The sequence below is a fragment of the Pleurodeles waltl genome, chromosome 6 (assembly GCF_031143425.1).
Source record: "Pleurodeles waltl isolate 20211129_DDA chromosome 6, aPleWal1.hap1.20221129, whole genome shotgun sequence".
NCBI lineage: Eukaryota > Metazoa > Chordata > Amphibia > Caudata > Salamandridae > Pleurodeles > Pleurodeles waltl.
Genome location: NC_090445.1, coordinates 1,513,305,775 through 1,513,322,830, shown reverse-complemented (window position 1 = coordinate 1,513,322,830; position 17,056 = coordinate 1,513,305,775). Strand labels below are relative to the sequence as shown.

The window sequence follows — 17,056 nt, the reverse complement described above, 5'->3', positions numbered from 1 at the left end:
CATAGGTGAGGGTACCAGTGCATGAGCATGGTACCCCTACAGTGTCTAAACAAAACCTTAGACATTGTAAGTGCAGGGTAGCCATAAGAGTATATGGTCTGGGAGTCTGTCAAACACGAACTCCACAGCACCATAATGGCTACACTGAAAACTGGGAAGTTTGGTATCAAACTTCTCAGCACAATAAATGCACACTGATGCCAGTGTACATTTTATTGCAAAATACACCCCAGAGGGCACCTTAGAGGTGCCCCCTGAAACTTAACCGACTGTCTGTGTAGGCTGACTAGTTCCAGCAGCCTGCCACACTAGAGACATGTTGCTGGCCCCATGGGGAGAGTGCCTTTGTCACTCTGAGGCCAGTAACAAAGCCTGCACTGGGTGGAGATGCTAACACCTCCCCCAGGCAGGAGCTGTGACACCTGGCGGTGAGCCTCAAAGGCTCACCCCTTTGTCACAGCCCAGCAGGGCACTCCAGCTTAGTGGAGTTGCCCGCCCCCTCCGGCCACGGCCCCCACTTTTGGCGGCAAGGCTGGAGGGAACAAAGAAAGCAACAAGGAGGAGTCACTGGCCAGTCAGGACAGCCCCTAAGGTGTCCTGAGCTGAAGTGACTCTAACTTTTAGAAATCCTCCATCTTGCAGATGGAAGATTCCCCCAATAGGGTTAGGCTTGTGACCCCCTCCCCTTGGGAGGAGGCACAAAGAGGGTGTACCCACCCTCAGGGCTAGTAGCCATTGGCTACTAACCCCCCAGACCTAAACACGCCCTTAAATTTAGTATTTAAGGGCTACCCTGAACCCTAGAAAATTAGATTCCTGCAACTACAAGAAGAAGGACTGCCTAGCTGAAAAACCCCTGCAGAGGAAGACCAGAAGACGACAACTGCCTTGGCTCCAGAAACTCACCGGCCTGTCTCCTGCCTTCCAAAGATCCTGCTCCAGCGACGCCTTCCAAAGGGACCAGCGACCTCGACATCCTCTGAGGACTGCCCCTGCTTCGAAAAGACAAGAAACTCCCGAGGACAGCGGACCTGCTCCAAGAAAAGCTGCAACTTTGTTTCCAGCAGCTTTAAAGAACCCTGCAAGCTCCCCGCAAGAAGCGTGAGACTTGCAACACTGCACCCGGCGACCCCGACTCGGCTGGTGGCGATCCAACACCTCAGGAGGGACCCCAGGACTACTCTAAGACTGTGAGTACAAAAACCTGTCCCCCCTGAGCCCCCACAGCGCCGCCTGCAGAGGGAATCCCGAGGCTTCCCCTGACCGCGACTCTTTGAAACCTAAGTCCCGACACCTGGGAGAGACCCTGCACCCGCAGCCCCCAGGACCCGAAGGACCGGACTTTCACTGGAGGAGTGACCCCCAGGAGTCCCTCTCCCTTGACCAAGTGGAGGTTTCCCCGAGGAACCCCCCCCTTGCCTGCCTGCAGTGCTGAAGAGATCCCGAGATCTCCCATTACAAACCCGACGCTTGTTTCTACACTGCACCCGGCCGCCCCCGCGCTGCTGAGGGTGAAATTTCTGTGTGGGCTTGTGTCCCCCCCGGTGCCCTACAAAACCCCCCTGGTCTGCCCTCCGAAGACGCGGGTACTTACCTGCAAGCAGACCGGAACCGGGGCACCCCCTTCTCTCCATTCTAGCCTATGTGTTTTGGCCACCACTTTGAACTCTGCACCTGACCGGCCCTGAGCTGCTGGTGTGGTGACTTTGGGGTTGCTCTGAACCCCCAACGGTGGGCTACCTTGGACCAAGAACTAAGCCCTGTAAGTGTCTTACTTACCTGGTTAACCTAACAAATACTTACCTCCCCTAGGAACTGTGAAAATTGCACTAAGTGTCCACTTTTAAAACAGCTATTTGTGAATAACTTGAAAAGTATACATGCAATTTTGATGATTTGAAGTTCCTAAAGTACTTACCTGCAATACCTTTCGAATGAGATATTACATGTAGAATTTGAACCTGTGGTTCTTAAAATAAACTAAGAAAATATATTTTTCTATATAAAAACCTATTGGCTGGATTTGTCTCTGAGTGTGTGTACCTCATTTATTGTCTATGTGTATGTACAACAAATGCTTAACACTACTCCTTGGATAAGCCTACTGCTCGACCACACTACCACAAAATAGAGCATTAGTATTATCTCTTTTTACCACTATTTTACCTCTAAGGGGAACCCTTGGACTCTGTGCATGCTATTCCTTACTTTGAAATAGCACATACAGAGCCAACTTCCTACAGTCTCCTTCAAACATGTCATCAGAGCGAGAGGAAAAGTCCTGCAGTGGAAAAGATCTTTCTTGATCAACTGCCAGCAGCAAATACACCTGCAACATCACTGTTCCAAGCAATCCCCTTTAACATGCAGTCTAACGCACGCTGGGCTCTGTTACCACCCCCACTTCTTCTAGCACTTACATGGACGAAGTAGAGAGCTTATTATCAAACTATGGTCCGCAGTGTAAACTCAATGCCAATGGTACTTACATTATTCTCGATATGGGTATTGATGAAACTGACAACATAGTTAAATTCTTCTCAATGTCAAATACCGGATAACACAAAACTAATTATGGTCCTGATTCCATCTTATCTGCTTTCATAGCACACCTTCAATGCCAGCCCTCAGAGCCAGAAACCTGTGAATAGTTAATGATACAAATCTGGGACTCACTCCACAGATTCTCTTGGTTGTGGAACTTGCCAATGATAAGCTTGTTAATCTTTCCAAAATATGTCCACTAACGGGTATTATAAACATAGGATATTACAAGTGCAAGTCATTGTGTTTTCCAATGTTCCTACGTTATTACAACACAAGTATAAAGTCACTATAACCTTTGTTATGCACAGTGGGCAGGGAAACAGATGAAGTCAGCTCCTAACAGCATTCTACATGCTCCTGCCTGCTGGGAGCGCACTTAGTGTTTACTCTCACTTGACAGGAGCTTTAAAATTGCTCCCGCCAAGCAAGAGCAAACACACTATGTCCCAGGGGGTAGGCAACCTGGGACATAGCAGAAGCCCCACCCTGGGAGATATGGTCCACAGAGCCATTATCGGCTCCGGGAGGGGGGCCGTGTGGCAACCCTCCATTTGTCATGCATGGCCAGGCGCACAGGGATACGGCCTTGGGGAGAGGATGCGCAGCCCTCTCCCCTTTTTTGTAATCTGCAGCCTTAGATCTACATGAATGTTTTTTTCTTAACTCAAAAACTACTAAACGGATTTACCCCAAATTACGCAAAGCACCTTTTCTGGACCAATATCTAGCATCCTGCCACATTTGACGCAATTCGGTTCAGTCTGTAGTCATGTCTAAAATCTCTATGGGAAACTGCATTGGGAAACCGCATTTTGCCCCCCCCCCCCCCCCCCCCCCCCCCCATCGGCCCCCGCTTGACAAATCACCCCAAAGTTATAGTCAAAACAAAAAATGCTTTGTCTAGTAAGCGTTGGGGGTTGCTCGTTTTCTGGTTTTGAGACACCCTGGCTTGACACCTCAGGCAAGACCAGAGCTCTTCCTAGGGGGGCCTCAAGTGATCCCAGTGTGGGCGCCAGGCTCTGGCCAAAAGAAGCATTATACAGCTTACAGAGCTTTGTTTTAAGCAGAAGCATGTTATTGCATTTTTAAAAAGGTAACAGTACTTAACTGCAATGTTTAATTAGGTCTAGACATATTTAAACACTGCCATAATGTGAAAACTTCTGATGGGGGCCCAATGATTTTTATTTTTCAACTGGGAAGGCGAGCATCAAAAAGTTTGGAGACCACTGGCCTAGACAGTTCCTAATGGAGCATTACCAATGCTAATTGGCATACAGCAGGGTCGAATCCGATGCAGTATGGTGGGCAGAAATCAATGGACTGGGGTACAGGCAGGAGTAATTACCTGTGGCTAAGATGAAATAATGGATTCCACCTATCAGTTTTTTGTATTCTTCTTGGTATGTACAGTGTTATCTCGTTTTCCAAACCTCAAAGGATATTTACTAGAATATGACTCACTGGTAAAACCAAAATGGAAGGCATCCAACTGAATGCAACGTTTTAATCTATCTTAGGCAGCACCCCTGAGATGCTAAATACTCTGTTAATAAGTAAGAGTTCTTATGTGTAAATGTCCAGTAATCTTGTATCCGCTGTTTAAAAAAAAAAAAAAAAAAAAAAACTTAATTGTGGTCTTTTCAATAATACAATATACATTTTAATCGAATTGTAGGATATTAATTTACAACATATGCATTTGATCTCATAAATGTGAGCCTTAGGGTAATTAAATAAAATACATATTTAATGCATCAAACCCTGTGTTTTGGTCATTAATTTATAAATGGCCACAGAGCTTTATCCAATAGCAACACCCTACCTGGCTTCTTGATGTCTCCTTTCTCAAAACGAGGCTTCACCTGTTGTAAGGGGCTTCGACTGCGATAGTTTATCTTTACTTTGTCTCCTGGACCAGGCTCCTCCCTTGCTGTTCTATGGTGAGTGGCAACTAGCAAAATACAACATAAGAAATAAAAATAAAAAAATACACTGGGTCATGGGGAGCAAGAATCAAGTAAAATGTACTCAAAATAACTATACTTAACATTTTCAATCTGTAAAATAGCCCACTTCACTGTTGTGGCATTCCAGTCTCCACAACAACAATTAGTTCATGACGTAATATTTCAGGACACTAAATACATTAAGAAGTAAAACTAAATGGATCAGTTAAGCTACAGTTTAACAAACCATTAACTTGAATCAGGTGAAAGTCTAGCTAAAACACAATACACTACACCTATTTGCTAGAAGAGCTGAGCATCTGATTTTAAAATGTCTGGGGACAACATTAAAAAAAAACGAAAAAATACAGGAACTGATCAAAGGACTCAAAACAAAATGCATTTGAAATTATTTATAGAACTCTTCAAATAAGTACAGTGTTTGCATTAAAATGTTTTGGTCCAGATGCACCATTTCTAGAGATGCCCAGTTAATATTATCCTTGATCCCACGTCCTGCATGATACAAGTCCTATACAACTATAGTAATCCTCGAAAAATGTGGAGTGTTATCAAATTTCATTAGAGCATAGTGAAACATAAGCATTTAACAGGCCCAGACATGGCCTTTCCAAATAGCAAAGCTGCCACACTTTTGAGTTGTGAAGTACACCCAGCTCCAAAACTGCAACATGTTGGTATGTCTATGCAAGCATAAAAAGACTAAGAACTGGGGCGTGGGATAGCTTAGGCAGCACTGAAACCTACATGTCGAGTTTTAGGATGGTTTAACAGAACTGTCACACTAGGCTGGGTTAGGATATGTTTTGCTGTCAAATTACTATTAAGCCTAGCAAGTCTTTTGCTTAAATAAGGGAAAAGGCAAATGTGTCCAACACATAGCACAAAAAGGAGTGCAACGGAAGTAGAATGTGCATGTTGCCATAGGAGCTTGGCAAACCAGAAAGTACATACAAAAGTGCAGGGAAGTGGTGTGACTAAGGTCACTGGTGCAATTTGAATCCAACATGGATCTCATTTGGCATACACTTGTGATAGATATTTTTAAAAGAAGTCTGGCATTCGAGCTAGGGTTGTCTTTTCTGTATTTATTCTATCCACCAAGGTGTGCTTTTGTTTAACGTTTCTTGCTTCAGTTTTGTCTTGTTTGTAAGCCTAAACATCAAAACATTAAATCAGCAATTTTCCCGCCGCAACACCACAAATAGAAAGAGTACTGTTATGACGGCAGGTGCAACCCTACAACTCTGGAGGGTAATGTTTTCTGGTTCAGGAGGGGGGCTTAAAATGTTTGGGTTGTACTCAAGATTTGAGCATTTATTACCTGGCTTCTGATTCATGAGGTGCTTCGGTTGTATTTTTTGGCCAGAAGGCGAAAAAAGTTTCAATAGACATTACCTTAATTCCTCTACTCCAGCCTTGGGATCATACAAGTCACAAATCTGGAACCTCTAACGTGTTTATAATAAGGTGATGGCCAAGGTGAAGAACGACAAAACAAGGTAGCGTGTGCACTATGCTCCTTGTATAAACACTCTGTGGAGTTCAGCTGTTGGATATTTCATGTAACTGGCAACTGCAGAAGTGGTGTCTTACCTTAGTAATTATGCACTCCAAGACCATGCACACAGCTCGCCACCCAAATCACTTTTAATATGCGGCATTCAAAACAGTGTCTAGTCTAAAGAGGTGGACAGCCTAAAATGGTTCTTTAAAGGAATTTGCTCTAAAGCATATATGACAAAAAAAAAAAATACACGGCTAGAAACAAAGGAAGAAAGTAATACAAAACAGTCAAAACCTTTTATGAGAACTCATCCTAGCAGTTTGTATTTATTTTTAGGCCTCAAGACAAACAAAAGTTACTCGCTAGGAAATGAAGTTGTATACCAAAGAAAATAAATTAAAGTCAAGGGACTGACGGCATGCGTAACACACTAATGCCCACAGAAATTTGAAGGAGCTCAAGAATCCAATTCTATTAAACCATAAGGTCCAGGAAAAAAAAACCTTGTGCAAAGTAATACAGTTAAAAGAAACATGAAAATTGGGACTTGCAGGATTCTATCAACCTCACTGGTCTGTACATGAACTGTTTACTGGCACCTCAAGTATCACGCCTCTAAAGGCTGAAATACAATGGTGGCATACATAAAACAGTATTCAGGGTAACAGATCTTTTTTTTTGCCAAGAAGAAAACACTCCCCTAAATGTCAGTGTACATAATAGTCCATGGACTGTTACCTGCAATGCCAGGCCTTGTAGGCAACTGAGATTACGCCCAAGGAATAGTGATTAGCATTCATGATGTTCTGACCAATCAATTTCTGCCTCACCCTAAACACATGCAGAAAAATTAAACCACGTCATCGACCAAGATATCACTTACAGAACAAAAAGATAGAACGCTTATTGCTTAAATCCATTGGACATAAATACCAGCTTCCTTTTTTTGATCCAGAAATGCAAACAGCTTACGGAAAAGCAGTAAGTATGTGATAAGTTTCAGGTGGCTAGCTTGAATGGATCATCTAGGGATTATTAAACGTACAAATCTGACATTTTTAGTTGTGTTTTATTATTTCATGTTTACTAGTAGGAAGTTCAGGTCTTAATGTCTCGTTAAATAAAACCCTCCCGCTGGCTTTCTTTTTTATTTATTTTTAAGCCAAGGTGAATTTGCTTTTGACTTTTGATTTAACTAAAGAGCGTAGCTCTACTTACTTTGTGGTTCTGTAATACATAAACAGCACAAACTTTACATATATCACAGTGAACAAGCTGTAGCTGACTGGTGTATACATAGCATCTGTGCACTGTTAAGGCTATCGATTTTCCGGACGTTCAACAAGATAGTCCAATGTGTAGACTAAACTTCCAGTGATTGTAGTACATTTTTTAATGCTGTCTGACCTTCCAAGAACGAAAGATGGAGAGTTAAACACTTTGGAGTCTAGACATAAAAACGTTTTTGGTCTGCATATTTTGAGTTTCATTTGGGGGATTTTACACTGTTTCATGAATATTATATACCTCTCTGACTGAATGGTAGCTGTACATTCTGGTGAACTGATAGCTATGAAACCTACCCTGTACAACGTCATGGGTTCTAGAGAGGGGCTTAAAGTCAATGCTCATTGTTAAAAAGGTAGTAGTCTAAACTAACACGCAAGTTGAAACTACAGGTCTGGAGTCAAGAGTTCAGAACTTTCTACAGACTAAGTAGGATGGTGCTCATATACAGTCAATTGGAGTAGTGTGGTTTGACAACAACAATTACATTGGCAATGAGGTTTGGCTACCTTCTGAGAGGGAGATTGAATTTTCCTTAAATAACTTCAAGGTGTAAATGAGCAGAACTAATCCCCTTCTAAACCTGTTTATTTACTCCTTATTAAATACCACAGATCATAACTGTTTTAGGTCTGTAAGCACACCCAGTTCTTTTCAATCACTTTTTGATTACAAAGAAACTGTTTTTCAGTTTGGCACTGTTTGTGAGGCAGAGTTTAGTGAGTAACAGAGCTGATTGCCATTAATGCAGGATGAAAATCTCACCTCTTTTTTGAGAAGGATGTTATTTAATGCTTGATCTAGACATTAAAGCACATGGATAAAGAAGGTAGAAACATGAAGAACCACTGTTGGTGATGCAGATGCATCTGTCAGATAAAAAGGAGTTAAAGCAATCATATGACTTCTCTGACAAACCCACCTCAGTTTATTCCATAACCCTCACACTTGGCCCACTCCAGTTAGTGCAATTCCCCATATACATTCATGAATAAACTCATAACAGCCGTGTGTTTGCATTTTGCTGTGGGAATACTTGGCCGCAGTTTGATTATATGAAGGATCTTTTTGATCTGTCAAAGTTAAGTATCCAAAAGACAAATCTTTATATTTTACATACATGTGTACAAGTCAATCATAGGCATTTCATAAAGTGTCTGCAAAAAAGGTCACAGCTGGACATGACAACACAAAGCTTCTGAAATGTTTTCTGTTAGAAATGATTTGACCAAGTTAAATGAACTAAGAGTACACTGAGGAATAGTAATACGAGATGGCCTGTTCAAATTTACAGAGTTGGCATTAAATTAAATTAAAGTAGGAGCAGCAATGGTGGGAGTGCAGCTCTAGAAAGGAGTACATACGTTTAATCTGGGAAGATGTAAGAGATGGCTGCAACACACCATCTTAGTAAGGATGAAAATAATAGTGCTTTCAAGAGTAGGGTCAAAATAATAGAATTTCCAAGAGAAAAGCAGATGTAAGCTGAAGGTTAGAAGAGGAAGGACAGGTTGCAAGTAATGTTAATGAAGAAAAAAGAGTAAAGGGATATTTTGAAAAGTATTTATAATAATACTAACTAGATTGTGCTTCGTACATTATGTTGCTGAGGAGTGACACGCTTCTCTGCTTGCAAAACATGTATACACAAAAAAAAAAAAAAATTGCAAAAGACGTTTGTGGCCTGAAACAGAAAAGGGCTGTACCAATTAAACATGGCTTCCTTTGTGTGTTTAGGGGCATGAATCTCTCTCCAATTATAGCCAGGGCTACCACTGGAATTATGGAGCAGGGAGAAGGCCAAATTGTGGTGTAAGAAAAGGCAGATTATGTGGCATAAGGCAGCATTTTCTTTTATAGTAATACTTCATTTATACTTAATTTCTGGGCATTGGGTGCACCTCATTAGTACCTGTTTAACACCCAGATAAAGCAATAAGCAATTGAAAAGTTAACAGTCAACATTTGCAAAAGGCCTTCCACTGCACTGCAACCTGTGTTGCTACGTTTTTAGTAACCTTTGACCCGTTTGAGCTAGAGACAAAGATATTATGCTGATTATGCAGCAGATAATGGATTAGATGGCAAATGTATGATTATGCGAACATTTCTGCGGCCACAAAAATGCATAAATCCAGTGGCCCTGCTTATGGTGGGGGTCATGTCCCGTTTTGAAAACAGGTAATAGTCACGGTCTGGATTTAGTGGAAAGGGGTGAGATCAGATATTCCATGTGCTGAGTGGGTGGAACCAGCAGTAAACAGTAAGAGAGAAGCTGGTGCACCTGAAGCAAATTCAGAAGTTCTCAGTATATGGGGCTGGGGCAAAGACTTGCAGTGCAAATTATAAAGAAGACAGCAGAAAACAGATTATCGGTTTTCAATCAATTGATTTGTTGAGCACAAGTTGTCACCTGTAAGGGTATCCAGGCACTGGAGGGGTCCAGGTGATGAGTCAAAGAGCTAGGTCTTCAACGACTTTTGAAACTCCTGAAAAGATTGAGAGGTTCAGAAATGTAGAGGTAGTTTATTCATGTCTTTGCTGCGAAGAAGTAGAAGGAGCGTCCTCCAATCCCACTTCGCTGGACAACGGGTGTGGGTTAGCGAGAGGGAAGCAGAGAGAGGTGGTGTCTGGTGAAAGTGAATGCGGTGGTTCATGTAGGTGGGTCAGCAGTTGTGTAGGTCCATGAATGCATGGGTCAGGAGTTGGAATTGGCATCTTTTCTGTACAGGGAACCAGTGGAGTTCCCCAAGGTGGGAGTGAAGTGGGTTTGTCTTTGAAGGTCAAGGATAAGTGTGGCTGCAGTGTTCTGTAGGGTCTGTAGTCTTTAGGGGAGATTCCTATGTAGATAGCATTGCCATAGTCAAATCAGCTGGAGACAAGCCTGGGTGATGGTACATCCTGACCTCTGGGGTAGCCATTTGATGCAAAGCATGAGTAGCATGAAGAAGCAGGAGGAGGCGGAGTCAGAGCTGATCTGGGACATCATGGTTAACTTGCTGCCCAGGATGAAACCTAGGTTACTAGTCTGGTCAGTCATGGATGCAGCAGGTCCGAGTTCCGTAGGCCACCAGGAGGCAGGCATACCTCCTGAAGCTTTTGATGCTGAAGGTGAGCACCTTTTTCTGGTCCGTGCGGAGTAACAGTTGTCCTTCATCCAGCTGCCAACATTTGTCATGCAATGGTGGAAGTTGGTCTTGGTGGTTTATTTAGAGAGGAGGATGATGAGTTAATATCTTCTGAGTAAGGGATCATGTTGAACCCGGTGGTTTTGAAGATGCTGGCCAGTGTTGTCACATACGTGTTAAAGAGAGTGGGGCTGAGCGAAGATCCTTAGAGCTCTCTACAGATGATTTTTTTGGGTTCCAATTTGAATGGTGGTAGGTGTACCTTTTGCGTTTTTCCAGTGAGGAAAGAGGCGGTCCATCTAGAGAAACTCCTTGGATGCCAATGTGCAGTCTTGTGATGAGAATGTGGGGGGAAACAGTGTCAAATGCTGCCAAGAGGTCTAGGAGGATCAGTGTTGCTGTCTTTCTCTGGGCGAGCAGGGGTCAGATGTCTTCAGTGGCCATGATGAGGACTGGCTCAGTGCTCTGGTTGCTGGGGAATCCAGACTGGATGGTATGGAGTAAATGGTTTTGTTCCAGATGTGAGGAGAGTTGTTGGATGAAGGATTTTTCTAATACTTTGGCCGAGAACAGGAGCAGGGAGATTGGTTGGTAGCTGTTGAGTTTGCTGGGGTCAGCTGATGGTTTCGTTAGTAGGGCATTGACCTAAGCATGCTTCTAGTCCTCAAGGAAGGTGGCCTTGACTATCAATGTGTTGAACAGAGTGGTGAGTTTGTGATAGAACCACGTTCCGCCTCGGCTGAAGATGTGGTATGGGCACAGGTCAGTTGGGGCCCTTGAGTGGACAAGGTTCATGATGGAGGTGATGTCCTACAGGGTGAACTGGTTCCATTCGGTCAATCGGCTGACTGCGGTGGTAGCAGTGCTGTTTGGTTGGTTAAAGAAGTTAGTGGCCTTGTGCTGGGGTTTGAAGTAGCAGTAGATTTGGGTGATTTTATTGTGGAAGACATTTACTAGGTTGTTGCAGAGTTTCTGTAAGGTGGTGATGCAGTTTGTTGCAGCTGAAGGGCTGGCTAATTCCTTGATGATGTTGGAGAGTTCCTTGTTGTAACTTGATTCAACACGAGAAGCTAGAACTATTTTTCTTCAATTTTCTTCAGTTTTGTAAAAAAAAAAAAAAAAAAAAAAAAAAACACAACAACAATAAAAAGCTATCACACTTTATTGTGAAAGACTGCTCTTTGACGACTCCTGTGTTTTTCCTCTACATTTGATAAAACCAGACTTGGGAATACAGTATTCTTGGGGGAAAAATAATAATCAAATCAATGGCACTCCTAAACACTTTTCTTTCACATTTACTAACACAACCAAAGGCTCTCAGAGTAATCTTCTGCTGAGCCAAGATTGCTTCTTGCACCATGCTTAGTAAATGTGACGGTCACCCTCATACTCCTTTTCTATTCTTTACACATCTGTGCAAAACGTTTGAGTTTGATCCTCAAAGACATGTGATGCAAAGTAGTCACTTCTGAGTTCCCCCTTCTTCAAACTGTCTTTATCGGTGCAAAACATTTGTCTACACAGGACGGAAATCAATGCAGTTCTCTGAGCTCCACAATGTTGCGGTATCCTGATTTGCCAAATGGCAGATGTGGGTTAGAAATAGTGGAAGAGAGGCCCTTGCTTCAAACTGAAAGAGTAAAGCACTCAAGATGAAGCCTACAGCTGTGACTCACATGAACCGAGCAATATAAATGGGCATGCCCTTCCTCATTCTCCAGCTTGCCACACCTTGATGATGAGGGATAATCGTGTGCTGCTCTGCATATTGGCCCAGCATTCTGTGGAGCCGTGTCAGATTGCATAGACTACTAGTCAACACAAATGTTGGATCAGTGCCAACAAGAGGGCGCTGTCCCAAAAATCAAATTCTCCCTTCTGGATCGCAGATCAAAAGCTACAGTGACATCCCAGGCCCAAATGGATAAAGTTTCCTTCCTCAGCAACAAAGATAGCAGGAAGATTCATTAGGACAGCATGGGCACAGAGGAAGGACACCTGCTGGCAACACAGTGAGGAGCAAAAAAAAAGAGAAAATTCAGTAGAGCTGAGAATTCCGCAGACCCCCAGGGTTACAGCGTGAAAAGTGGAGGTAGGAGACTTACAACACACTTTTAACGTGTCAGGCTGTATGAAGAATGAAAAGATAATCCTGGCTTTGCTGAGGCAGTACATAAACAAAATACTTAAAATCCGTGCCTAATTTGTTTATATTAATATGCCAGGGCCCTCGTCAGGAAGACCACTCCCGCTTGCACTCCACACTGCCCATACCAGTGCTGCCACTGACCGAACCAAGACATCTACTTACCATCACACACAATCTGACAATTCAGGAAGCTATAGGAATCGCTTGGGTGCCTTGTACTGTCATTTTTAAAGTATATTAAATTTATTAACAACTAGTGTTATGCTGATCTCTAAAGTAGACAAACAGCGCCATCATGTGGCTGATTGTAACAGGTGCTGATGTTGCCAATTAAGTGCTGTGCCCACCACCGGAAACCACCAGCTCACATTAAGCACTGCTTAATACCGAAATGTAAAGATGACAGTTAAGAAAACCAAAGAAGAGGGCCAAAGCTGCAGGATATTGTGGTGAGATATTGTAAGGAAATGCCTCCTTGGCATGGTTGCCCCCTGACTTTTTGCCTTTGCTGATGCTATGTTTACAATTGAAAGTGTGCTGAGGCCTGCTAACCAGGCCCCAGCACCAGTGTTCTTTCCCTAACCTGTACTTTTGTATCCACAATTGGCAGACCCTGGCATCCAGATAAGTCCCTTGTAACTGGTACTTCTAGTACCAAGGGCCCTGATGCCAAGGAAGGTCTCTAAGGGCTGCAGCATGTCTTATGCCACCCTGGAGACCTCTCACTCAGCACAGACACACTGCTTGCCAGCTTGTGTGTGCTAGTGAGGACAAAACGAGTAAGTCGACATGGCACTCCCCTCAGGGTGCCATGCCAGCCTCTCACTGCCTATGCAGTATAGGTAAGACACCCCTCTAGCAGGCCTTACAGCCCTAAGGCAGGGTGCACTATACCATAGGTGAGGGTACCAGTGCATGAGCATGGTACCCCTACAGTGTCTAAATAAAACCTTAGACATTGTAAGTGCAGGGTAGCCATAAGAGTATATGGTCTGGGAGTCTGTCAAACACGAACTCCACAGCACCATAATGGCTACACTGAAAACTGGGAAGTTTGGTATCAAACTTCTCAGCACAATAAATGCACACTGATGCCAGTGTACATTTTATTGTAAAATACACCGCAGAGGGCACCTTAGAGGTGCCCCCTGAAACTTAACCGACTATCTGTGTAGGCTGACTAGTTCTAGCAGCCTGCCACAAACCGAGACATGTTGCTGGCCCCATGGGGAGAGTGCCTTTGTCACTCTGAGGCCAGTAACAAAGCCTGCACTGGGTGGAGATGCTAACACCTCTCCCAGGCAGGAATTGTCACACCTGGCGGTGAGCCTCAAAGGCTCACCTCCTTTGTGCCAACCCAGCAGGACACTCCAGCTAGTGGAGTTGCCCGCCCCCTCCGGCCAGGCCCCACTTTTGGCGGCAAGGCCGGAGAAAATAATGAGAATAACAAGGAGGAGTCACTGGCCAGTCAGGACAGCCCCTAAGGTGTCCTGAGCTGAGGTGACTCTAACTTTTAGAAATCCTCCATCTTGCAGATGGAGGATTCCCCCAATAGGGTTAGGATTGTGACCCCCTCCCCTTGGGAGGAGGCACAAAGAGGGTGTACCCACCCTCAGGGCTAGTAGCCATTGGCTACTAACCCCCCAGACCTAAACACGCCCTTAAATTTAGTATTTAAGGGCTACCCTGAACCCTAGAAAATTAGATTCCTGCAACTACAAGAAGAAGGACTGCCTAGCTGAAAAACCCCTGCAGAGGAAGACCAGAAGACGACAACTGCCTTGGCTCCAGAAACTCACCGGCCTGTCTCCTGCCTTCCAAAGATCCTGCTCCAGCGACGCCTTCCAAAGGGACCAGCGACCTCGACATCCTCTGAGGACTGCCCCTGCTTCGAAAAGACAAGAAACTCCCGAGGACAGCGGACCTGCTCCAAAGAAAAGCTGCAACTTTGTTTCCAGCAGCTTTAAAGAACCCTGCAAGCTCCCCGCAAAAGGCGTGAGACTTGCAACACTGCACCCGGCGACCCCGACTCGGTTGGTGGCGATCCAACACCTCAGGAGGGACCCCCGGACTACTCTAAGACTGTGAGTACAAAAACCTGTCCCCCCTGAGTCCCCACAGCGCCGCCTGCAGAGGGAATCCCGAGGCTTCCCCTGACCGCGACTCTTTGAAACCAAAGTCCCGACACCTGGGAGAGACCCTGCACCCGCAGCCCCCAGGACCTGAAGGACCGGACTTTCACTGGAGGAGTGACCCCCAGGAGTCCCTCTCCCTTGCCCAAGTGGAGGTTTCCCCGAGGAACCCCCCCCTTGCCTGCCTGCAGCGCTGAAGAGATCCCTAGATCTCCCATTGACTTCCATTACAAACCCGACGCTTGTTTCTACACTGCACCCGGCCGCCCCCGCGCTGCTGAGGGTGAAATTTCTGTGTGGGCTTGTGTCCCCCCCGGTGCCCTACAAAACCCCCCTGGTCTGCCCTCCGAAGACGCGGGTACTTACCTGCAAGCAGACCGGAACCGGGGCACCCCCTTCTCTCCATTCTAGCCTATGTGTTTTGGGCACCACTTTGAACTCTGCACCTGACCGGCCCTGAGCTGCTGGTGTGGTGACTTTGGGGTTGCTCTGAACCCCCAACGGTGGGCTACCTTGGACCAAGAACTGAACCCTGTAAGTGTCTTACTTACCTGGTAAAACTAACAAATACTTACCTCCCCTAGGAACTGTGAAAATTGCACTAAGTGTCCACTTTTAAAACAGCTATTTGTGAATAACTTGAAAAGTATACATGCAATTTTGATGATTTGAAGTTCCTAAAGTACTTACCTGCAATACCTTTCGAATGAGATATTACATGTAGAATTTGAACCTGTGGTTCTTAAAATAAACTAAGAAAAGATATTTTTCTATATAAAAACCTATTGGCTGGATTTGTCTCTGAGTGTGTGTACCTCATTTATTGTCTATGTGTATGTACAACAAATGCTTAACACTACTCCTTGGATAAGCCTACTGCTCGACCACACTACCACAAAATAGAGCATTAGTATTATCTATTTTTACCACTATTTTACCTCTAAGGGGAACCCTTGGACTCTGTGCATGCTATTCCTTACTTTGAAATAGCACATACAGAGCCAACTTCCTACATTGGTGGATCAGCGGTGGGGTACAAGACTTTGCATTTGCTGGACTACTCAGCCAATACCTGATCACACGACAAATTCCAAAATTGTCATTAGAAATTGATTTTTGCAATTTGAAAAGTTTTCTAAATTCTTAAAAGACCTGCTAGGGCCTTGTGTTAGATCCTGTTTAGCATTTCTTTTAGAGTTTAAAAGTTTGGTAAAAGTTTGAATTAGATTCTAGAACCAGTTTTAGTTTCTTAAAAAGTATTCCAACTTTTAGAAGCATAATGTCTAGCACAGATGTGAATGTGGTGGAACTCGACACCACACCTTACCTCCATCTACAGATGAGAGAGCTAAGGTCACTCTGTAAACTAAAGAAAATAGCAATGGGCCCCAAACCTACCAAAGTACAGCTCCAGGAGCTTTTGGCAGAGTTTGAAAAGGCCAACCCCTCTGAGGATGGCAACTCAGAGGATGAAGATAGTGACTTGGAGGGAAATTCCCCCCCTCCAGTCCTACTTAGGGAGAGCAGGGCTTCTCAAGCCCTGACTCCACAAATAATAGTCAGAGATGCTGGCTCCCTCACAGGAGGGACCAACAACTCTGAAATCACTGAGGATAACCCCAGTGAAGAGGACATCCAGTTAGCCAGGATGGCCAAAAGATTGGCTTTGGAAAGACAGATCCTAGCCATAGAGAGGGAAAGACAAGAGATGGGCCTAGGACCCATCAATGGTGGCAGCAACATAAATAGGGTCAGAGATTCTCCTGACATGTTGAAAATCCCCAAAGGGATTGTAACTAAATATGAAGATGGTGATGACATCACCAAATGGTTCACAGCTTTTGAGAGGGCTTGTGTAACCAGAAAAGTGAACAGATCTCACTGGGGTGCTCTCCTTTGGGAAATGTTCACTGGAAAGTGTAGGGATAGACTCCTCACACTCTCTGGAAAAGATGCAGAATCTTATGACCTCATGAAGGGTACCCTGATTGAGGGCTTTGGATTCTCCACTGAGGAGTACAGGATTAGGTTCAGGGGGGCTCAAAAATCCTCGAGCCAGACCTGGGTTGACTTTGTTGACTACTCAGTGAAAACACTAGATGGTTGGATTCAAGGCAGTGGTGTAAATAATTATGATGGGCTGTACAATTTATTTGTGAAAGAACACCTGTTAAGTAATTGTTTCAATGATAAACTGCATCAGCATCTGGTAGACCTAGGACCAATTTCTCCCCAAGAATTGGGAAAGAAGGCGGACCATTGGGTCAAGACAAGGGTGTCCAAGACTTCAACAGGGGGTGACCAAAAGAAAGGGATCACAAAGACTCCCCAGC

General features: G+C 44.3%; 1 protein-coding gene across 11 annotated transcripts in view; it reads right to left on the bottom strand.

The window, feature by feature from the left end:
• LOC138301017 (cyclin-dependent kinase 11B-like) overlaps nt 1-17,056 on the bottom strand; it is a 634,168-nt gene that overhangs the window by 335,087 nt on the left and 282,025 nt on the right. For all 11 annotated transcript variants that reach the window (XM_069241025.1, XM_069241026.1, XM_069241031.1 and 8 more), the window contains one exon: nt 4,373-4,501. In XM_069241025.1, the coding sequence (XP_069097126.1) occupies nt 4,373-4,501 (129 nt within the window). The remainder of the gene's footprint in view (nt 1-4,372; nt 4,502-17,056) is intronic.